At 40.7% G+C, this 24,093-nt stretch overlaps 1 protein-coding gene across 1 annotated transcript in view; it reads right to left on the bottom strand.

The window, feature by feature from the left end:
• Positions 1-24,093, bottom strand: part of ITGB3BP (integrin subunit beta 3 binding protein) — a 51,980-nt gene that overhangs the window by 20,065 nt on the left and 7,822 nt on the right. Inside the window, exons 3-4 of the mRNA XM_084635775.1 lie at positions 18,929-19,067; positions 4,769-4,844 (exon numbers count right to left, since the gene is read on the bottom strand). Of these exons, the coding sequence (XP_084491901.1) occupies positions 4,769-4,844; positions 18,929-19,067 (215 nt within the window). The remainder of the gene's footprint in view (positions 1-4,768; positions 4,845-18,928; positions 19,068-24,093) is intronic.

The following is a 24,093-nucleotide window of genomic DNA, read 5'->3' as shown; positions in this document are numbered from 1 at the left end:
GCCAGAGGGACCTGCCGGATGCTTCCTGGGAGCTGCCCCAGGTAAGCATCGCCTGGACTCCCCACCTTGCCCCCCGGCAGGTGCCTCTGGCTCTTAGGGGTGGGGTGGGCACCCACTACGGTGGCCCACGAGACCCTCCTGCCCGGTTCTGGGGGCAGTCAGGGGACAGGATGGGGCAGGAGTCCTGTGGGGAGCATCAGGGAACACGGGGGGGTTGGATGGGGCAGGAAGCCCCAGGGGGTGGGGGTGGGCAATGACCCCCTTGTCGGGTGAGGAGGGAACCTGTTGTTTAGATTTTGGCAGCTCATCACTGCATGTACCTTTAGTAAAACATGTATGCAGTGTAATTGTAGCCATGTAGGTCCCAGAATATGAGAGAGATTAGGTGGGTAACGCAAAGTCTTTTATGATACCAACTTCTGTTGGTGAGAACAATAAAAGATCCAATAAAGGATATTACTTACCCACCTTGTCACTTTAGTAAAATGTTTTCCAAAAATTAATAAAACCTACAAGTAAACCCACAGCTTTTAGTTTAAAAAAATTAACTATCATGAAAGAGGATTTAAATGCCATGCTCAAAATGAAAAAGATCAAGGTAAATTTTAAAATTGGTGTCCCTTTATCATAAGTCAAAGCAGGTTAAGTTCCAGATCTGTATGGGAATCTATTAGCATGGTCCCCTGAGTTTGTGCAGATTGAGATGAAAGGTCAGGACATAAGACACTTTTCTGGCATTCTTAAATTGTAAGGTAGGTATCAGGGTCAGTGTATGTGGATTTCTTTGCAGGACTGCGTCCATAGTTTTCAATGATCACTTAATGAATTACAGTCACTGATATAGCTGAAGGATTTGAATTCCTAACAACTAGAGTGCTGCTTACTGTTCTAGTGGGCTCCACCACTCAAATGATATTTAGTATCCTGCAATAAAGGAATCCCACACTTAAGCAAAAAGATGAAGCATCTAGTAAAATAAAAAGAACCTTCTGAAATACCTTTATCAAAAGGAAGAGCTCTAACTCCAAGCATAAGAAAAAAAATAATGCTTATTCAAACACTGCATTTTCTGAAAAATGATAGAAACTACTTAAGATTTGGAGGAAGTGAATAAAAATTCCTGTTTGACTGAAGCTGCTAAATTTTCAGTTATAGGCAGGGTTGATAGAGCCGCCTATTATTAAAGTTGCCTGACAATTATCAGACCCTTTTTTCAGTTGCTTATAACTTTACCAGACTTTAGATTGAAATTTTTCATGCCAGGTGTTGGCCTCACACTGAACTTTTTAGGAAACTTTCAGACAAAATGGTTCTGCTGTTTCCAAGAATGAGGCTAGGAAAAAATAAATTTTGCCCATTTAAAAAAATTCTCATGACCTTTTCTTTGAAAAGCTCGAGTATCCCCATGCTTTGGAGCAAGTCCTTGAAAACTGGCAGAGGGTGGCCTTTGTGTCACCTTGTGCCTTTTGTCACCCCTATGAAAATCCACCCAGATCTGGCTGCATTATAAATCTTTGAAAAAAAATCACAATTTGCACATGCTCAGTAGAGCCTACTTAGATTTTAGCATCTAAAATCTCTGAAAATTCTATCCTTAGTGAGCATGCTTGAGCCTCGCAGATCTCCTAATGCTGACCAGACTGCACATACACCATCCACAGGATTCTTGCCTCATTCAGTGCACAGGATGGGTGGACCAGCTCTGGAGATGAGTCAAGGTTGTATAATGAAGGAGACCATTGTCTACAGGACAAATTGAACAATGAGCAAAAAACAAAATATTGAATAGCTGCTCAGTAAGCAAGCACTGTCCATCCTGTGCACTGAATGAGGCAAGGGTGCAGTGGAAAAAATAGTATGCAATCATGTAATTAAATACTGTATCAATGCATATGCCCAAGGGGAATAAATTATATTTGCACAGGCATTGACTTGACAACCTTACTAGTGTTTTTAATGGTGTTTTTTTGTAATATTCTAGGTTTTTGTTTTTATTTTAAACAAACTGAAAAAATAGATTCCCTCAAGGCATCATGACACCCACATGGTTCATCAGCAGGATGGAAACTTGAGATCCACCACATAGACTTTTCCCAATTGAGTTAACAGAGTAACTGACAGCAGCAGTAGATTGTCATTCTTTATGTGGACCAGCACGGGAGGGAGAAAAGACACACCCTTGACAGTAGGTTTCACAGATATTTGCTGACAGCAGAGGAATGATGAGACTCAGAAATCTTTGGTTTTGTTCCAGGCTCTTGAGGGGAGTGTACTCTAGAGGGCACAGACTCTTCTGCCCATTCCCCACAAACCAGACATCTTCTGTACCTTCCCCTCCTAATTGTCCCTGTCCCAGTCTCATTCTCCTAGTCAGTCCCAGTTTTCACTCCTCAGGTTTCTCATCTAGGCCCTATCCCCTTTGCTCAGACAGTCCTAGTCTCTCCCCTCCAGGCTTGCTCTCTGAGTCCTAATCTTCCTCCCTACGCCCAATCTCTCCCTGTCCCCACATCCAATCCCAGTTCTCCCCTACCTATCCCAATTCTTTGTCCCCAATTTCCTTGCACAGCTAGTCCTAGTTCCCTCATTCCAGGTCCTCATCTGATCTCTCTCCTTCCCCCCTGCTGACTCCTAGTCCTACTCTCCTCATTCAGTCTCCTCTCCCTCACCTCCTCGCTGGCTCCTCATCCCAGTCTCTCTGCCCAGCCAGTTCTAGTTCTTCCTCTGCACCCGAACTCCCCATCCAATCTCAGTGTTCTCTGCCACTGCAGCCAACTGGTTCCTAGTCCATGTTTCTCTAACCAACTTCCAGTAGCTTCTCTCCCCTCCCCCCATTCCAGTCCCAGTCTCACCAAACTCCTTGTTCCAATCTATTCTTTTTCCTCCCCCTCTGCATTTCAGAGCTTTTGTCCCCTCTGCATTTCAGGTGGCTTCCTCCTCCATGCTGCCAGGGTGGTAGCAGCGGGGCGCTTAAAGCACAGGATCCCTGCTTTCAGTTCCAATGCCCAGCCCCAACCAGCTGGGGGCAGCAATAACAGGGAAAGTCCAGCTTGACCCCTGTAGCCCTGGCTGGAAAATGGTTAGTTGCTCTGTACATGCACAGTCTGGTCACACACAGGAGCAAGGAGGGGAGAGAGCATGATCAATGGGAATGGAATCCACCAAGTCTATTCAAACTGCAATTTTTCAAAGGCTTATACCTTGGCAAAATCTGGATAGATTTTCAAAGGGATAGCAAAAATCACATTGCTGACACAAAGGCCATTACCTGCCAAATTTCAAGGCCCTGCTCCAAAGCAAGGGGCAATAGAGATTTTCAAAGAAAAGTTCACCCAGCATTTAACATAGGCACAAACAACATGTGTCTTCCCTAGCTTCATTCTTGGAAACAGCGGAACCATTTTGGATGAAATTTCCCCCCAAAATTCAACCTCAAGCAGATACCTGGCATGGAAAATTTCAACCAAACTGGCAAAAAAAAGAAAATTTCAGGGAAGCTGTGACCTGTCCATGACGTTTACTAAAAGTATATCTCATAAAATGGGGATGTTCAGGTGCCTGAAGCAGGGCAGATGCACAGGGGCTAGGAGCTGCCTGCAGCAGCTAGGGGTTGCGGGGTACCCCGTCGCATGCAGCTCCAGGGGCCCCCCGCTGCCTGTGGGGGTCAGGAGCTGTGGGATACCCCCATCTCCCACGTTGGCTGGGAGCTGCGGGGTAACCCCATCGGCAGCAGGCCAGGAGCTGTGGGGGTTCCCCTACCGTGGCTAAGAGCTGCAGGGCTCCCTGCTGGTGGCGGCGCCTGCAGGCTCAGGGATTCTCCCACCCCTGTGGCAGCTGGGAGCTTGGGGTCCTGTACCAGGGGCTCTGGGATTCCCTAGTTGCCCGTGGAGGCTGGGAGCTGGGGGTTCCCCTGCTGCCTGCGGCGGCTTGGAGCTCCGGGGGCCACCAGAGGCACTAGGCATACCCTGCAGTTCCCTGCCCCCGCTGGAGGCGGGGGAACCCTGCAGCTCCCGACCACCACAGGCTGAAGTCACAGAGGTTGCTGCAAGTCACAGATTCCATGACTTCCGTGACCTACATGACTAAATCATGTTATAATGGGCAGTACCAGACAACCTTAATATGTATCACGCTACCACCCCACCTATAATTTACCAACTCTGACTCCTATTCAGCAAAATACTTTATGCACACCTTATGTCCATCCCTGTTTAGCAAAGCACCTGAGCAGCCACCTAACTTGATGTATCTGCTTAAGTGCTTTGTTGAATTGAGGCCTATAAATGTCCATCACTGTCAGAAGGCTTATGTACTAAAGTCAGTTTGCAGCAAGAAAAACAAGATTCTTATGGGAACGTTTTAGCAAAACAAATATACATTTGAAGTCAGAATCATGACCCATCATGATGAGAGGTATCAAAATCAACCACTAGAATTTGGCAATGCATCTTTATCACAAGCAATGCTTCCAGCAAAATCTAAAGAGCTTGCACATGTGAAACAGTTTGGAAAAACAAAACACATTCCTTAATTAGAATACTGCCATTATGGTTGGGATTTCTAACAATGGGTATGGGAGTTAGGTTACCAAATCCCATGGAAAAATCAGAGTTGGGTGTCCAACTCCCTTAGCTGCTTTAGAAAACCCTACCCTGGATAATCTCAAAGTATAAAAGAACAATCATTCCAAGTTTTATTTCTCTAAGGAAATAGTCACTTCCCTCATAACTGAAAATGATGCCATTTTATCACCACAGACTGGTATACTTACTTATCATACTCTTCTGTTTGAGATTGCCCTCTTCTGGATAAACCGATTTCTGAGTCGTTCAGCTCATTTCTGTCTCCTAAGAAGCCCATATTAAAGAAAGAAACAAAAATACAGATAAAAATGAAACAGGTGTACTGTATGTAGTTGGAAGCAGTAGAAAAAAAAGAGGCGTTAGCATGCATCCTGACTACAGAAAAATCTCTTAAAAACAGCTTGCTTATGAAACAAGGATCACGGTCCCACTAACAAACACACAAACTTTTTTTTTTTTAATTTGTCACCTCAGTGGCTTCTGTAGCTTTTAGATGTAGACAATTTGGAAATACAGTGTCAGTGACTGGAATTTGGTATCATTCTGTCAGAAATTAGAAGATCAAAAACTGTTGAACATCTTGTTTAAGAATATTTTTCAAAATGCAGCATGTTGGAGAAAAATCTTTATCTATAAAGCACTTCTATGACTGAGAAGTAAAACCTCCACTTTCTTTAACAAAAAGAAAGCCTGTGCCTCTACCCTGAACCCCATCTTGTATGAGACTAAAAAGGAGACAGTGCAACTTCTTTCCAAATGCTTTGACATAGTACATTGATATTACAGTATTCAAGCCAAGTGCCTGTCACAGGACAGGATGTGAACAAGTCATATTTCTGTATTTCAATGTACAGATTCTTAGAGCATTTGCATGTTTCTGTCAGGAAATGGATGAGGGAGGGAATCACCACAAAACTCCACTGCTATAGTTTTGCTAACTAAACTTGAATTCAGATGTGGTGCAAAGAAAATAAACTGCCTTTTAGATAAGAAATCTGTATGGCCTACAGTGATTACAGCTGAGCAATTATAGATCACAAGCTTTAGATTGGTGTATATTCAGATCAATTTAACTGGAAAAAAGTTTTTCAGTTGAACAATCAAATGGACAAGAATTTAGAAAGCTATTGTAGTACTAAACTAAATCTACTGCTTCTTGAGTCATATCTGCTGGGGCTATTCTGATAGCCCTATATAAATGTCAAGAAACATACAGCATACTTATATTGAGGAACAAAAAAACAACCTTAATCAAATACTATATGTAAAGTTCCTTTCAGTGTATATTCACAATATATCTACCAATACCACTTTAGGAAAAAAATTACATTTGAACAAAATTAGGTACCCGCCTTATACCATATATCAATTTCTATATTGGCTTTCTAAGGAAATACAACACTAGCCTGAGCCCCAGGAATCACTGTAAAAGATATTTCCCGTGAGATTTTATTATAGCGATGGCAAAATATACAGTCCATCTTTACTGTGTTTAAACTTCACTTCCATGCACTTCAGGTGCGCAGCAAGCGAGGAGCTATATGATTATTCTCTCCCCCTCAACAATGATTTATTCTGAAGATTTTATAGAAACCCACCATGATGCTTTCATAACAAAGAAATAATTGCATGAGGATCAAAAGTTCTCAAAGCCAGAAAGCTCTCCAATAACCACACCCAATATAGTGTTGTCTTTGAGTGAGAGTCCCTACAAAAATGAAATTCTATCCACATAAAATAGTGATTGTTCTCTGACAGGTGATGTGGGGATGGTGCTCCAAGAGAAAAATTGTACTAAATGGCAACAGTAGGGTGACCAGATGTCCCGATTTTATAGGGATAGTTCTGATAATTGGGGCTTTTTTTAATATGGGCTCCTATTACCACCCACCCGTCCCGATTTTTCACACTTGCTATCTGGTCACCCTAGGCAACAGAGATCTCTCTTCCCCGCCATTCACGTTCTTATGTCAGCTGACCTGACTGCTCCGACAGTGAATACATTATTTAAAATATAAATATGGCTTAAAGCACATTTACAAAAGGATAAAAAGTGAGACCTAGTTTTTTGTCATATCTTCAACATATTAGTGACTATCATCACTATGAACCACAGAATTAACTTTTAGTTCAGAGATTTAGTTTTATTATTTACATAGTACCTTAGAAGTACACAGCATTTTACATATGTGCAGGAAAAAAGTCCCCACTCAAAGGATCTTATAGCGTAAAACAGATTGATACAACACAGATTATAAAAGGATTAGTATGAGGGTGGCAGCAGACAGCCCTGGAAAGGATACTAGTGATGAAAGAATAAGTGGAAGGATCAAGTTTTAAGGAAGGATCTGACGGAGGAGAGGAAAAAGCCATAAAAATTAGGGCTGTCAAGCTATTAAAAAAATTCATCGAGATTAATCGCACTGTAAAACAATAATAGAATACAATTTATTTAAATATTTTTGGAGGTTTTCTACATTTTCAAATATATTGATTTCAATTACAACACAGAATACAAAGTGTACAGTGCTCACATTATATTTATTTTTGATTACAACTATTTGCACTGTAAAAAAAAAAACAAAAATAGTATTTTTCAATTCACCCAATACAAGTACTGTAGTGAAATCTCTTTACCATGAAAGTTGGACTTAAAAATGTAGAATTATGCACAAAAAAAACTGCATTCAAAAATAAAACAATGTAAAATTTTAGAGTCTACAAGTACACTCAGTCCTACTTTTTGTTCAGCCAATCACTCAGACAAAAAAGTTTTTTTACATTTGCAGGAGATAATGCTGCCATCTTCTTGTTTATAATGTCACCTGAAAGTGAGAACAGGAGTTCTCATGGAACTGTTGTAGCCAGTGTCACAAGATATTTACGTGACAGATGCGCTAAAGATTCATGTGTCCTTTCATGCTTCATCCACCATTCCAGGGAACACGCGTCCATGCTGATGACGTATTCTGCTTGATAACAATCTGTGACAAAGTTCCTCCTCTGCCTTGGGGGTCCTGCGCTTATTGGCGGATTTGCTTGCCTCAGAGATTCACGGCATCCCTCAGTTTGGCCACTTTTGCTAGTGGCTCAAACCTGCCATTCACTCAGCTAACCTCATCACTGGCCAGCATGGGGAAAAGGAAGGAGAACAATCCCCACAGTCTTGCTGGTCCACCTAGTGGGTTGGGGGACAGGCCAGGGACCTTCCCCTCTGGTGGGACCCACAGTCCAGGTCAACTCCTCCTGTATCTATTAGGGAGTTGGGGAGATGGGGGGAACCCAGGCCCACCCTCTACTCCGGGTTCCAGCCCAGGGTCCTGTGGATCACAGCTGTCTACAGTGTTTCGTGTAACACCTGTGTGACAGCTACAACTCCTTGAGCTACTTCCCCATGGCCTCCTCCCAACACCTTCTGTATCCTCACCACAGGACCTTCCTCCTGATGCCAGATAGTGTTTGTACTCCTCAGTCCTCCAGCAGCACACCCTCTCACTCTCAGCTCCTTGCGTGCCCCTCACTGACTGAAATGAGGTCCTTTTTAAACTAGGTGCCCTGATTAGCCTGTCTACCTTAATTGGTTCCAGCAAGTTCCTGACTGTTCTGGAACTGCCCCTGTTACCTTACCCAGGGAAAAGGGACCTGCTTAACCTGGGGCTAATATATCTGCCTTCTATCACTCTCCTGTAGCCATCTGGCCCAACCTGTCACAAATCCAAAGCAGTGCAGACCGATGTATGTTCATTTTCATTATCTGAGTCAGATGCCACCAGCACAAGGTTGATTTTCTCATTTGGTTGTTCGGGTTCTGTAGTTTCTGCATCAGAGTGTTGCTCTTTTAAGACTTCTGAAAGCATGCTCCACACCTCATCCCTTCAGATTTTGGAAGGCACTTCAGATTCTTAAACCTTGGGTCAAGTGCTGTAGCTATCTTTAGAAATCTCACACCGGTACCTTCTTTGCGTTTTGTCAAATCTGCAGTGAAAGTGTTCTTAAAATGAACAACGTGCTGGGTCATCATCCGAGACTGCTATAACATAAAATATATGGCAGAATGTGGGTAAAACACAGAGCGGGGACATACAATTCTCCCCCAAGGAGTTCAGTCACAAATTTAATTAACGCCTTATTTTGTTAACGAGCATCATCAGCATGGAAGCATGTCCTCTGGAATGGTGGCTGAAGCATGACGGGACATACAAATGTTTGGCATATCTGGCACGTAAATACCTTGCAGTGCCGGCTACAAAAAGTGCCATGCAAATGCCTGTTCTCGTTTTCTGGTGACATTGTAAATAAGAAAAGGGCAGCATTATCTCCTGTAAATGTAATAATCTTGTTTATCTTAGCAATTGGCTGAACAAGCAGGAGGACTGAGTTGATTTGTAGGCTCTGAAGTTTTGCATTGTTTTGTTTTTGAGTGCAGTTACGTAACAAAAAAAATCTACATTTGCAAGATGCACTTTCATGACAAAGAGATTGCACTACAGTACTTGTATGAGCTAAACTGAAAAATACTATTTCTTTGGTTTGTTGTTTTTACAGTGCAAATATTATAATAAAAAATAATATACACTTTGATTTTTAATTACCACACAGAATACTATATATATATATATATATATATATATAAATATAGAAAAACATCCAAAATATTTAATAAATTTCAATTAGTATTTTATTGTTTAAGAGTGTGATTAAAACTGCAATTAATTTTTTAATCATGATTAATTTTTTTAGTAAATCGTGTGAGTTAACTGTAATTAATTGACAGCCCTAATAAAAATATAAGAAAATTTAAGCTAGATTTAAGTTCAGGAAAAACAAGTTCAAATCCATATGACTTCAATAGGTTTTGCTTCATGTACAAATTCAGATCTTCTATTTATAGACTCAAATCCTCTCTTCTCTTTTTCTATTTGACTGGGTTTTTTTGTTTGTTTTTTTCTGGGGGAAGAGGGAGGATAATAAGTTTATAGTGACTCGTGGCCCAAGAGCAAAGAGTTTTTTCTTATTGAATATAACAAGTCCATTCAGGCTCTCTTCTAATTATTGGACTTTCTTTTCCAAATCAGTTGGTCCCCTGATTAAATTATCCCTTGGATCTGCCATTTGTTATGAGGAGATGATGCAAGGGTATTGTTCTCCGATATAGGATAGCGGGTTTTTTTAAACTTGGTTATGTCAATGGATGCCTTAGAAGCCCCTGTAATATGTCAGTCAAGTTTAGTGTCCACAGCACTTACAGGTCAGCAGACCCGATCAAATACAATGCCTAGTTCTTCTATTTCCAAAAATAGTAAAGATCAGTATTATTTTTACCAGAACAATTTCATACAGAAGCATTTTCACTTAGTTCTTAAAATACCTACCCCTACCTCAACACACACAGCTTCATTCCCCAAACATACTACAGTGTCTCATTGCCTCTGTAAGGTGGAATACATCCTAGGGCGGAGGTCTTGCAGCAAGCCGTGGGCCCTTAATGTGGGGTTTAAGAGGTGCATAGCTACCAATGCAGGCCCACTGCACTGGGGTGGATTTCACCCTTAGCTACTATATATCACCTTTTTGACATGAGAAATGGCCCCACCTTCCCCTTGATTCAGTGTAAATGTTAAGTGCTTTCACTTCTTTTCACTGGCTTTTAAATTATTGCATGTAAGTATTAGCTCTGTAGGATGGATTAAGTTTTAATTTTAATGTTTTGTAAAGCGTTTTGAGATTCCTCAGCATGACAAAGTGCTATAAAAGTTTAAGTTGTTCCACAATAGCTGAGGGCCCTATCCCCAAGTTATTTAAAATTTAAATTTAAGTACTTGTAGCAAATTGGCTATCATTTATGAGACTGAAATTACCACGGGACTAGTGACGTACAAGAGCTGAACCGTAAGTGCATTTGAAAATTAGTAAATTAATTTAAAAATGAATCTTAAAAATATACTAGCCATTAAGGAAGAGGAACTGAAGAAGGGATCATATCATTTATTTAGAATGTAATAAATGGGCCATGCACTTCAAGGTAGTCTGCCAATGCACACGTATGTTATCATGCAGCCCACCAGAGCATTGCAACAATGAATTCTTGACATCATAAATGTGTACTTACATCAGGGTGTTTAGATTCTGAAAAATACAGTATACTTTTAACCAACAGTAGCATGCTCTAGGCACTTAGACTTCTTGAGGGGCTTACTTAGTCACTCCTATTCAAAGGAAAAACAATATTTACAGTGTTCTTAAATGGACAGCATTTATATATGGAACTTCTTATACTTTGTATAGTGTAAATAGGAAAGTCTTTAAAGCTAATAAAATACATTTTGTAATACAATTCTCTATTGTTGTATTCTTACATTACTTAATAAAATCCTAAGACATTTAAAATAAAATTTAAAATGTCTTTAGGGAGAGATTTCAGAGTAGCAGCCGTGTTAGTTCGTATTCGCAAAAAGAAAAGGAGTACTTGTGGCACCTTAGAGACTAACAAATTTATTTGAGCATAAGCTTTAGTGAGCTAGAGATCAATCCGATGAAGTGAGCTGTAGCTCACGAAAGCTTATGCTCAAATAAATTTGTTAGTCTCTAAGGTGCCACAAGTCCTCCTTTTCTTTTACGGAAAGAGAAGCACTCTGTTGAAAGGATGTGATGCAGCAGTCAGTCTTTGCCACCATTTTGTAGCAATATGAATGTAGAAAAAGGTAGTTAGTGCTCCATTACTGAATAATTATCCATCTAAATGTCAGCTGTGAACATGTGATCAGTCTTTTTATGAGCCAAAAGAATGTTCCCTTACGTCCATATTTAATTTCAGTATGGAAATACAGTACATGCTCACCTTTCCCATTGACATCTCAATACACAAGCATTTTAGTCCTCAAGGCATTTTTTCCTTTTTATTAAAAAAGCCCATATAATGCAAACCTAGAGTTGTGCAGCTCTGCAGAAAATTGTTTAACACCTGCAGTACAGACACATTTATGTATGACTTGATGAAGGTATTTGCCAACATCCAAATGAAAGAGCTGTTCAAAAACGTACATGCATACACAATGGGCTAGTCACTAATATTGCATATTTTAAAAGCCCCAGCCTGTTAAATTTTTGAAAGATTTTAAAGCTGCATATAATGCTAACATCAGGTATAAAATGTATGTATTAACCTTCTGGGGTATAAATCCAACAAGGCTGAGGCACAGCTTCATTATCTGCAGGCACCCACAAAATCTGCAACTGCATTTCTGTGCTCACAAGAACAAATTCCTTTTTGTTAGTTGCTTTCTAAGACATTGCAACACTGGGAACAGATGAGTCCTCCTCATCTATCAGTCTGTCAAGATGTAGCCATTAGGACACAGGATTTCTAGCCCATTTCCTTTTCCTTCCAGGGTGCAGGCAAGTTTCCCGTGTTAAGAACACCAAAGCTGGAGCACAATTATGGTTAGTATACACCGCCCTATCTAGTCATTTTGCCCAAGCCTGATTCCCGACTGGGTTACTGTACATACCAGTGCCGCCACATTATGGAAAACAATTACCAAGGTATGAGAAATCTGCATTTCCATGAAATGACTACTGCCATTATGGACAAACTAATCTGACTAGCAATGACCACATTGGGAGAGAAGGAGTAACTAACCTAGCCCAATTTAGCTTCGCCATAAAGTGGCAAGAAGGAAGAAACTGACAGAAGGAAGTGGGTAAAGAACACCAGACAGAGCCGGTTGGGGTGAGTAGACCTCCCAAGAGCTGCTTTGGAAGGACCCCTCTGAAAACTTGCCAATCAAAGGCCTAGTAAAATCCTAAAACATTTAAAATAAATGTAAAATGTCTAGGGAGAAAGAGAAGTGGTCGGTTGAAAGGATGGGATGTAGCAGTCAGTATTTGACAGCATTTTGTAGCTATATGAATGTAGAAAAAGGTTGTTACGGCTCCTTTTACACATCAGCTAAAACATACAAAACTTTTCATAGAACCATGTCAGTTTGGGAGAAACTTCATCAGGAAGGTTTCTCAGGTCCAGGATGGGATTTCTGGTCAAATAGAGAGAGACCCACCCTAGAATTGCCATAGCCTGGTGGTTAGGGTGCTCACCTGGGCTGTGAGACACCCTTTGCTTGGTTCGAAGCAGGGGCTTGAACCTGGGTCTACCACCTGGGCTACTGGCGATTCGGGGGGGTGTCCGTGTCTCATTTTTTTGGTGAAATTTCAAAAGGTCTCAGTTTCATTCTGATGAATGGGAATGAGAAACATTTTCAAAATCTCAAAAACTTTCATGGGATGGGAAAAGATTTCCACTTAGCTCTAACATGGAGATTACAAACCAAGGCTGGGAACTCCCAAACTCTCTGGCCCAAGTGCTGGCCACTAGAAAGGCTACTTTCCACCACAGGGAAGAGAAAGAAGAATAGTGAGGGTGGATTCAAAAGGGTCCAAGCAGAGAGCATTTAAAAGTTTAGACTTCAAGGAGAATCAAGTAGTTAACAAAGGGACAAGGTAACTGCCTTGAGGAACCAATTGGGTTACAATGGAGTAGAACTCCACAGGAAAACCTCCTACAGACCCCCTGAGAGGGACCTGTATTTTACAGGGCTAGCAGATATTTTTCATAGGAATTTTGGAAGAACTGCAGAATGGAAGGGATAGTGGAGATTCTGTGGGATCTATATCAAGAACGCAGGAAATTCCCCATAGTAAGCAGAGAAGCATCTTTTCAGGTATTGAGATCCCTGACTTCGTTTTGACAGGAGGGAATGTTCATGAAATTAAGGAGGCTAAAGGTCAAGGTGAAGGGCAGGGATCCTGATGTTGACAGCCTTTGTTTCTAGTAAGTGGAGGCCGAGACCTCAGGACAGCTAGAGGTCTATGAAATAGGCCCACCTTGGCTACTCAAGCTATGAGAGGTACTGATGCCTTTCTGTTTTCTTCAAAACCCACCACGTCAGGGGTGGGGAAAGAAGGCATAAGCTACATCCCTTTCCTAGGACATGGAGAAGTTATCCTGCGGCCTGGGGGTCTAGGTATTGACTCTCTGTACCTGAAAACTAGGGAGCTACATTTCGGCATGAAGTAGTTAGCTAAGGGAGGCCAACTGCTTTGTTGAAGACCTCCCGGTAATGAGCTCAGTCTCCCACAAAGAGAGGGCTCTGGCATAGACACTTTGCTTCAACTCAGTACATGTGGACGTGGAGCTTTTATTCCCACAGGGACAGTGTTCCGTGTACAGACTGATGAATACTGGGCTCCACACCCCCAATCTGCAGATGGCATTTGTAGTTTTGTAGAGGTAGAGGGGTCCTGAAGTAGACCCTCATAGTGTGAGACCTGCACAGCCAATTGAGAGATGAATTCAGTCATTGAGGGGAAGGAACTGAGCACTCTGCCTGCTCCTCTGTTGAGTACAGGGAGGATAATAAAGGCTTCCTGCCTCATGCAGCTCACAGTTATTTTCAGGAAGTTCTTTAATGCCAATGACAGACTGATGGGTAGAGTGCAGAGAACCTGTGGGTATGAAAATAGGGATGGGAGGGTTGTCACCCTTCCAGTTCTTGAGCCACTACCATTGACTGGAGAAAACCAGAGCACGGTCACCCAGTTAGGAGCTGCTCCTGCCATTGCTTAGACTTGTATTCAACATAAGCCTGTGGGGAGTGGGAGGACAAGATGGGTAGGAGGGAGAATATTTTTTCGCCATCCTCTGGCTTTTTCCGGGAGGACGTTTCCTTTAATTTCCTGTTCCATGTTGTTCTGGAGTTCCACTGACACTTTAAAGAAAGATGGTACTTCATCACAAAAGCATCAGCGGTAGCTGCTTCCGTTAATCAGGAGGACAACTGGGGATGCCCAGCAGCAAGTTGAGAGGAAGACCTGGACACAAAAATCAAACAGCTGGACTGGCTTCTGCCTGCCTGATATTTCTGTGAGGAGGACTCAAACACTTGTTCATACTAATGGCAGCACATGAAGGGAAATAAACTCGGTCCAAATAGAGTAATTGTGCTTCTGTTTGATTTGCTATCAAAAAAGTTTAGAGGAACTACTAACCACTTGTAAGCACAAAAAGGAGGGTTGCCTTCTGAAAATATACCTTAAGAGTATTTAACTCTACAAGAATCTTGGAAGTGAATGGCTATACCTTCTAGGGCTAATTGGTAATACTTATATACGCAAAATATAAAGTAAAGACAACTATTCTGATAGCTAATGATCTTTGGGTACTGTATTAGCATAATTAAAACACAGTTAGTTAATATGCCTGACTATGGAAACAATGATAAACATGAATAGATTCATAGATTCCAAGGCCAGAAGTGACCATTATGATCATCTAGTCTGACTTCCTGTATAACACAGACGATAGAATTTCTTCAAATAATTCCTAGAGCAGATCTTTAAGAAAAATATCCAATCTTCATTTAAAAATTGTCAGTGATGGAGACTCCAGGGAGGGTTAGACTAGATGACACGTTGTAGTCCCGGCTAACCCTGGTAGATTCATAGAATTCACAGAATCTACCAGGACCCTTGTAATGGCTAACAAAACAACAAGAAGGGGTTCTTCAAATATGTCAGACAAAAAAGAAAGATCAAGGCTGGTGTGGGTCCACTGCTCAATAGAGAAGGTGAGCTGGTAACGGAAGTTGATAGGAAGGCAAAGCTGCTTAATGCCTACTTTGCTTCAGTCTTCTGACAAAAAATAACATGTGATCGGACGACTAGCGAAGTTACCATAGACAATAAAGAGGAAAAGATGCAGATTGGGATAAGTACAGAATACGTCAGAGCTTCTGATCAATTTGAATGAATTCGAATCAGTGGCGCCCGATGCTATTCACCTAAGGGTACTGAAGGAATTAGCTGAAGAAATCTCTGAGCTACTGGCAATAATATTTGCAAATTCATGGATACGAGGAGAGGTCCCGGAAGACTGGAGAAGGTTAACGTAGCGCACATCTTTGAAAAGGGGGAAAAGGAGCTGGGGAACTATAGACCAGTCAGCCTGACTTCGATACCTGGGAAGCTACTAGAGCAGTGTATAAAACACTCAATTTGCGAATACCTGGAGGATGAAGGGGCAATCACTGGCAACCAGCATGGATTTATCAAGAACAAATCAGTATCATATACTGGAGTAAAAGAACCTCTCTTCTTCTCCTTGAGATTCCTGTTTATGCATCCCAGGATCACGTCAGCTCTTTTGGCCACAGCATCAAGTTGGGAACTCACGTTCCACTGATTATCCAGCACAACGCCCAAATCTTTTTCAGAGTAGCAGCCGTGCTAAGCTGTATCCACAAAAAGAAAAGGAGTACTTGTGGCACCTTAGAGACTAACAAATTTATTTGAGCATAAGCATCAGATGAAGTGATGCTCCCTTTTCTTTTTGCAAATCTTTTTCGAGTCACTGCTCCCCAGAATAGCGTCTCCCATCTTGTAAGGATGGTCTACATTCTTTGTTCCTAGACGTATACATTTACTTTTAGCAGTGTTAAAACGCATACAGTTTGCTTTTGTCCAGTTTACCAGGTGATCCAGATTGCTCTGAATCAGTGACCTGTCCTCTTCATTATTTACCATTCTCCCAACTGTGTGTCATCTGCAAACTTTATCAGTGATGATTTTCTTTTAACAATGTTAAATAGCATTGGGCCAAGAACAGATTCCTGCAGGACCCTACTGGAAACACATCCACTTGATGACCCCCCCATTTACAATTACATTTTGAGATCTATCAGTTTGCCAGTTTTTAATCCATTTACTGTGTGCCATATTAATTTTATATCATTCTAATTTTTGAATCAAAATGTCACGTGGTACTAAGTCAAACACCTTACAGAGGTCTAAGTATATTATATCAACACTATTACCTTTATTGACCAAACTTGTAATCTCATGAAAAAAAGATATCAAATTATTTTGACAGGAACTATTTTCCATAAACCCATGTTGATTTGCATAAATTACATTAATCTCCTTTAATTCCTTCTTAATCAAGTCTCATATCAGCTGCTCCATTATCTTGCTCAAATCAATGTCAGGCTGACAGCCCTATAATTATGTGGGTCATCCTGTTTATCCTTTTAAAAAATTGGCACAACATTAGCTTTCTTCCAGTCTTCTGGAACTTCCTCAGTGCTCCAAGACTTAAGGAAAATCAATGTTAATGGTCTGTGAGCTCATCAGCCAGCTCTTTTAAAACTCTTGGATGCATGTTATCGGGACCTGCTGATTTAAAAATGTCTAACTTTAGTAGCTTCTGTTTAACATCCTCCAGAGATGCTAGTGGAATGGAAAGAGTATTATATCACCATATGATGAGACTACAAATATGGAACAGAAATATTGATTGAAAACTTCTGCCTTTTCTGCATTATTATTGTTAATTCTACCATTTGCATATAATAATGGACCAATTCCATTCTTTTTATTCCTAATATATTTTAAAAACTCCCTATTGTCCTTAACTCTGCTTGACATAGATTTTTCCATGTGTCCCTTTTCTTTCCTTAGGAATTTTCTACAATTTCTAACTTCTGATTTATATTCATTTCTATCAACTTTCCCTTTCTTCCATTTGTTGTTTTATATTTTACAGCTGCCTTCACTTCCGCTCTAAACCAGGTTGTTTTTTTAAACCAGCACAGCCTCTTCCTCCATTGTGGGATTGTCGCTTTTTAGGCATCTAGTAAGGTGTTCTGAAATGATTCCCAAGTATCATACAGATTTTGTCTGACTAAACCCTCTCTCCTAGCTGATCAGGCTCATAATTGTTTTCAGCTTTGTGAAACTGGTCCTATTAAAGTACCAAGTATAGATATTACCAGTCTGGATTGTATTCTGCATGCACAACTTAAATGTTATCAAGTCATGATCACTCATACCTAAGCTATCATTAATTTTTAGTTCTATGATCAGTTCCTTTCGATCTGAAAGGACAAGGTCTAATAAAGAATTCCCCCATGTTGGCTGCAACACTTTTAGAGTTAAGAAACATCTATAATATTTAGAAATTCCACAGATGCTTTAGTAATTGCAGCATGAGATTTCCAAAATATGTCACTCAAATTCAAAGTCCCCTATGATCACGCAGTTTCCCCCCTGAACGTTATAGATAGGTGCATAAGGAGGTGGTCATCCTATTCCCTAGTGTGATCTGATGGTTGGTAGCAGACACCAACTAATTCCTCATCTGTTAGGGAATCTATCCATAAGCAGTCAAGATCATTTTCTTCTGAGTTACCAGTGACTCAGAAACAGGTAATGCCATTTCTGACGTACAGTGCCATTCCCCTTCCCCTTTTGCCTACTCGATCCTTCCAAAATGCAATTCCAGTTCCTCTTGTTGTTACCCATGGCTCTTAGCATAGGCAATTCAAGAATTTCTTCTCTTTATGTCTGAAGGCTCCTTGATTTTGTTCTGAGCATCTCAATTTTTTGCTGAGTGCTCACATCTTCTCTTTTTATCCTTCCCTTTTGCTACTAGTTTAACACTCTCCTGAATACTCTAGTCTGCCTGCCCCCAAGGAGATTGGTCCCTGTTCTACTGAGGTGGAGGCCATCCAAACTATACAGCCCCTACTCCCCATAGAAGGTGGCCCAATCTACCACAAAACCAAAACCCTACACCAATTACCTAGCCAGCAGATACATGAAAGAAAGCACAGGAGTAGAGTTAACTAACTGTACTTCTATATCATCTTTGATCAGAGAATACCAAAGCACCTTTCAAATATTCATAAAGACTCAAAACCCCCACAAGAGAAGCACACACTACACCCATTTTACTGACAGGTAAACTGACATTCAGAAAAGGTTAAATGACTTGCTCAAGGTCAGTGGTAGAACTGGGAATACAGCTCCTCTATTCTAATTACTAGATTACACTGCCTTCCAAATTATTAAAACATGATTTCTTTTATAACATTCTCAGGTAATATGCAGCAACTCCAAAATATATGCTCCCTTTCATTCACAAAAGTAGTACCCACTGTCACTGTAAATGAAAGCTGTGAGTTGGAGAGAGAGAGAATGTGCAAAAGTTCATTGTGAGCAAAAGTTGGTCTAATTCCAGGAAGGAATGGAGTTGCCCCCCCCCACATGCTAGTGGTTCTATACTGAACAAAGAAAAGAAAAGCCTACTACAGGATAGTCATCATAATTACCTCAAAAGCTTACATTTATGTGATGAGAGCCCTAAAAATGTTGGATTTCACCATAAAGATCAAAACTCCTTAAGAGAAAAAAGAAATCAGACATACCAGATGAGACATAAATTACTAAATCAAGACCCTGATTTAATCAATAACAAGACATTTTTTGCAATAAGTAAAAGAGAATGTTCAACTAACCATTTGATAGACCATTTCCGAGCTTTTGTACATTATGACTTGTGGGAGATGAAAATGCACTGATTTGACATGTTCCCGTTGTTGGTGAATATGAGCTTAAATTTTTCTTTCTGGTCTTCAAAGGTGTTGCTTCATGTGGCTAAACAAAGTTTAAAAAAAGAATAAATAAATGTTGGTTCATAGGGAGGTCCTTCCATATCCCTTATGTAACCCTGACAATTCCAATCCCTCCCTCCAATTTCCATTCTCAGTGCTTCACAATTACAGCCTCCACACTTCCTGTTAAGGTGGACCATACAGTGCTCCCAGAACCAGTCAGCATACAGTCTCTTAAAATGGCCCAATTTACTAACGTTTAATCAAGCAGTATAGGCCAAGTTGTAACTGTATTTTCAAAGAGATTCCTAATTTTGAGTGTCCCTGTTCACGAACATCCCCAAATGTACACGCAAACAGCACCGAAATATGCAAATTAAGCTGTTAGATGTCAACCTCTCAGCTTTCATACACAAATCCAACTTGCAAGGTACCTAGAGATATAGATGCCTAAACTGAGTGCCAAGTCCTCTTTTGAGCAGTTAGTCTAAAGGTTAATTCTTTTGGGAAAAATAAGTTAATTTGATGTTACTATGGCATGCACTTTCCTTTCTAATCAGAATTCGTTATGGTTAAAAATCATGGTCAGAATTTTTAGACTTTTTATTTCACTAAAGATTCATCTTATTTTTATCCGTTTTTATCAAGTGTTTGATTTCCTAAAAACAAAAGAAAAATCAGTGTTAAGACAGCAGAGGTCAATTAAAACCAAAATTAAGTCTCTAGTTTAAAGTAATATGATTACTAACCTAAAGGGAAAGGAGTATTTGTGGCACCTTAGAGACTAAAAAATTTATTTGAGCATAAGCTTTCATGAGCTGCAGCTCACTTCATCGGATACATGCAGTGGAAAATACAGTGGGGAGATTTTATATACACAGAGAACATGACACAATGGCTGTTACCATACACACTGTAAGGAGAGTGATCAGGTAAGGTGAGCTATTACCAGCAGGAGAGAAAAAAAAAACTTTGTAGGGATAATCAAGGTGGGCCATTTCCAGCAGTTGACAAGAACATGTGAGGAACAGTAGGGCGGAAAAATAAACATGGGGAAATAGTTTTACTTTGTGTAATGACCTATCCACTCCCAGTCTTTATTCAAGCCTAATGTAATGATGTCCACTTTGCAAATTAATTCCAATTCAGCAGTCTCTCGTTGGAATCTGTTTTTGAAGTTTTTTTGTTGAAGAATTGCCACTTTCAGGTCTGTAATCGAGTGACCAGAGAGATTGAAGTGTTCTCCGACTGGTTTTTGAATGTTATAATTCTTGACATCTGATTTGTGTCAATTTATTCTTTTACGTAGAGACTGTCTGGTTTGGCCAATGTACATGGCAGAGGGGCACTGCTGGCACACGATGGCATATATCACATTGGTGGATGTGCTGGTGAACAAGCCTCTGATAGTGTGTCTGATGTGATCAGGCCCTATGATGGTATCCCCTGAATAGATATGTGGACACAGTTGGCAATGGGCTTTGTTGCAAAGATAGGTTCCTGAGCTAGTGGTTTTGTTGTGTGGTGTGTGGTTGCTGGTGAGTATTTGCTTCAGGTTGGGGGGCTGTTTGTAAGCAAGGACTGGCCTGTCTCCCAAGATCTGTGAGAGTGATGGGTCATCCTTCAGGATAGGTTGTAGATCCTTGATGATGCGCTGGAGAGGTTTTAGTTGGGGGCTGAAGGTGATGGCTTGTGGCATTTTGTTATTTTCTTTGTTGGGCCTGTCCTGTAGTAGGTAACTTCTGGGTACTCTTCTGGCTCTGTCAATCTGTTTCTTCACTTCAGCAGGTGGGTATTGTAGTTGTAAGAATGCTTGATAGAGATCTTGTAGGTGTTTGTCTCTGTCTGAGGTGTTGGAGTAAATGCGGTTGTATCGTAGAGCTTGGCTGTAAACAATGGGTCGTGTGGTGTGGTCTGGATGAAAGCTGGAGGCATGTAGGTAAGTATAGCGGTCAGTAGGTTTCCGGTATAGGGTGGTGTTTATGTGACCATCGCTTATTAGCACCGTAGTGTCCAGGAAGTGGATCTCTTGTGTGGACTGGTCCAGGCTGAGGTTGATGGTGGGATGGAAATTGTAAAAATCATGGTGGAATTCCACAAGGGCTTCTTTTCCTTGGGTCCAGATGATGAAGATGTCATCAATGTAGCGCAAGTAGAGTAGGGGCATTGGGGGACGAGAGCTGAGGAAGCGTTGTTCTAAGTCAGCCATAAAAATGTTGTTGTTTACCAAACTAGTAGTCAATATTTTTACATGTGTTAGAAGAAAACACATTGACTGGAATTCACTGGTACAGTAGAATCTCAGAGTTACAAACAGCTCGGGAATGGAGGTTCTACTGTATACATTTTGCTTCCTGGACCAGATGTTAAACTATAACCCTGAAAAAATTGAGCTCCACTGCATTACCACTACACAAGAAATTAGGAATCTGCCTGTACATCAAGGACCTAAGTTCTGATGATGACTTGCATCCTACTAAGGAAGAAAATAGCAGCTTCAAGTAACACCAGTAATGATTAGGTCAAAAACGAAACACACGAAGACACCATTAAACCCAAACAACACTAAAAAGAAAGCCTCCCACTTCACTGAAGCCAGAATTTCACCCTTATATCCTTAGGGGTGATAATAAAGCCCCCAGACACTTTCAAATGGTATAGCGACCACCAGTTTTTACCTCTGACTGAATTTTAAGTATTAAGCAACATGCATAACAGTCAACACACAATCATATATTGACGCTTCAAAGTAAAATAAGCAACCAGATGACCCAGCAATTGAACAAGGGGCCGTAAGAATGAAACACTGAACCAACTGGAAGGCCCAGCTTCAAGATTTGCATAATAATGTTTCCCTTATATCTAGCAGCTATCTAGCAGCTATCATACCAAGGGACCTCAAGTCACCAGGCAAGATATCTCTGCTCTACACATTGCTGGCATAGAAGATGGAAACAGACTGGTGCTCAACAGGTGCAGGCACAGTGAAGAGAAAGGGACATTTTGGCTAATAACATTTTTTCCCTGAAGATATTTTACTGAAAAAGTTTTTCCTATTAAATTTTTAAGCCATTAAATATACCACATCTAGGTATTTGACAACTTTTTCCTCTCCTTGGAAACAAGAGCTTTCAGAAAGAAACCCTCACAGAAAAGCAGAACAAAAACAAAAAGTGCTTTTTGTCATTTTTGTTGTTTTAATTGTTAAATTTGGTTTCGAAAGTTAGGCAGCAACTTAATTTAATTGTTAATCCATACTTTCACAAATATAAAAACAGCTCACAAAACAGGAAGCAGCCTTCTCTCCTGTCACTACAATGTACTGTATACCACAAAACTCAATATCTATAACCTGTTTTTTCTGTGTATTACTCATACCATTTCTTCAATTTCACACATTAGTTTACAGCAATGTTACTAATCGTGTTTATAATCTCTTCAGTTAAGCACCATACATTAATGATAGAAAAAATAATTACAGGGCTTTATGCATATTACACAGTTTTGACACCATGAATAAAATGTAAAATCACAGTCTTCCCCATTTTTGCTCATTAAAGATCCTCTGATACTTTACGCAGTATTCTAGCTGATTTCAATTTGATTATCTGTATTTTGCTTACCTAAGTTTCCCTGCAGTTTCAAATGAATATAGTATTCCTTACTTTTTATCCTGAATTTGTTCAACGTTGCTATGCACAAATGTTCTTCTGGGGCAAGAACCTCACCTCACCCTGACTCCTTGAAACAAAGAGCCAGAGCAGCGTAAAGGGCTCCAGAGATATGTCTACACTGCACCTGGGTGTGAGCCTCCCAGCCAAGGTAGACAGACTCGTGCTAGGGTGCTAAAAACAGCTGTATGGACATTGTGGCTCCAGCAGAGACTTGAGCTAGCCACCCAAACTAAAGCCCCCCCAATCCTCTAGACTTGAGCTCAGGTGGCTAGTTTGAGTCTCCACCAGAGCTTCAACGTCCACATGACTATTTTAGCATGCTAGCTCAAGTCCCTCAAGTCTGTCTACCAGGGCTGTGAGTTTCTCTCCTAGCTGCAGTGTAGGCATACCCTGAAAGCCCATGACCCAGCCAAGGGAGAATTCCCCAGTGCAGGAACGTCTTGCATGCTCTGGCATAGGAGCACGGGCAAGGCTGGGAGCAGGAGGGTTGTGTTGGGGGTAGGGGCTGCTACACAAAAGTCTAAGGAGAAAGTACTGAATCTAAGTTATGCATGGGGCCTCTTCAGCCTTCAAGTAGCCCAAGATCAGGAGGGCACAAAGGTGGCTTCAAGACACTTTTGCTGCTCCCTGCCTCCCCCGTGTGGGAATTCAGTGTTGCTACTTTTAAAGAAGAGGCTACATTTCAGCAGTGGGTAGAATAACGTGTACTATAAACCAGTTAATATTTATTTATTTACAGGATTCTAAATGTTTTTCAGACAAGGATACGTTCTTATGGGGAGCATCCTTGTTGTCACAAGTCTACAGAGACGATAAACATGAAAAAAGGAGGATGGGTGTGTACCAAAATGCCTAATGGTCAATTATGTAACAACCTGCCCATAGGAGAAGTTTCTTCCTAACTCCAGGCAATCAGTGGTTGGTTTATGTCACATATGGGTTTATGTCCCTATTTTTTCCTCTGTGTAGCTTTTTATGAGTATTCTCATTATGCATATTAATGTCTATTTATTTATTTATTTCTAAGTTCTTTGCCCGCAGCTGTTGGTGAGGCTAGGAGTTCCACAGGTTAATTATGTGTGGGGTAAGAAAAAGAAAATCCTTTTCAGTTTTAAATAGGCCACCTTTTAATTTCATTCACTGTCCTCATGTTCTTGTATTATAGAAAAGGATAAATAGGAACGCTCAATTTACCTTCCCAATAACACTCATTATGTTTGTATACCTTTATCCTATCCCCCCTTCTTCATTTTCTTAAAATAAACAGTCCCAATCTTTTAATCTATCTCTATACAAAAGCCTTTCCATGCCTCTCATCATTTTCACTGTCTGGATCTGGAACCCTTCTCTTTCTGCAATTCCTTTTTTAACAGGGTGACTAGATGATGGAACATT

The sequence above is a fragment of the Lepidochelys olivacea genome (genome assembly GCF_965140295.1).
Source record: "Lepidochelys olivacea isolate rLepOli2 genome assembly, chromosome: 8".
Lineage (NCBI taxonomy): Eukaryota > Metazoa > Chordata > Testudines > Cheloniidae > Lepidochelys > Lepidochelys olivacea.
The sequence above is the reverse complement of the archived record's forward strand: the minus strand, read 5'-3'. Positions and strand labels throughout refer to the sequence as shown.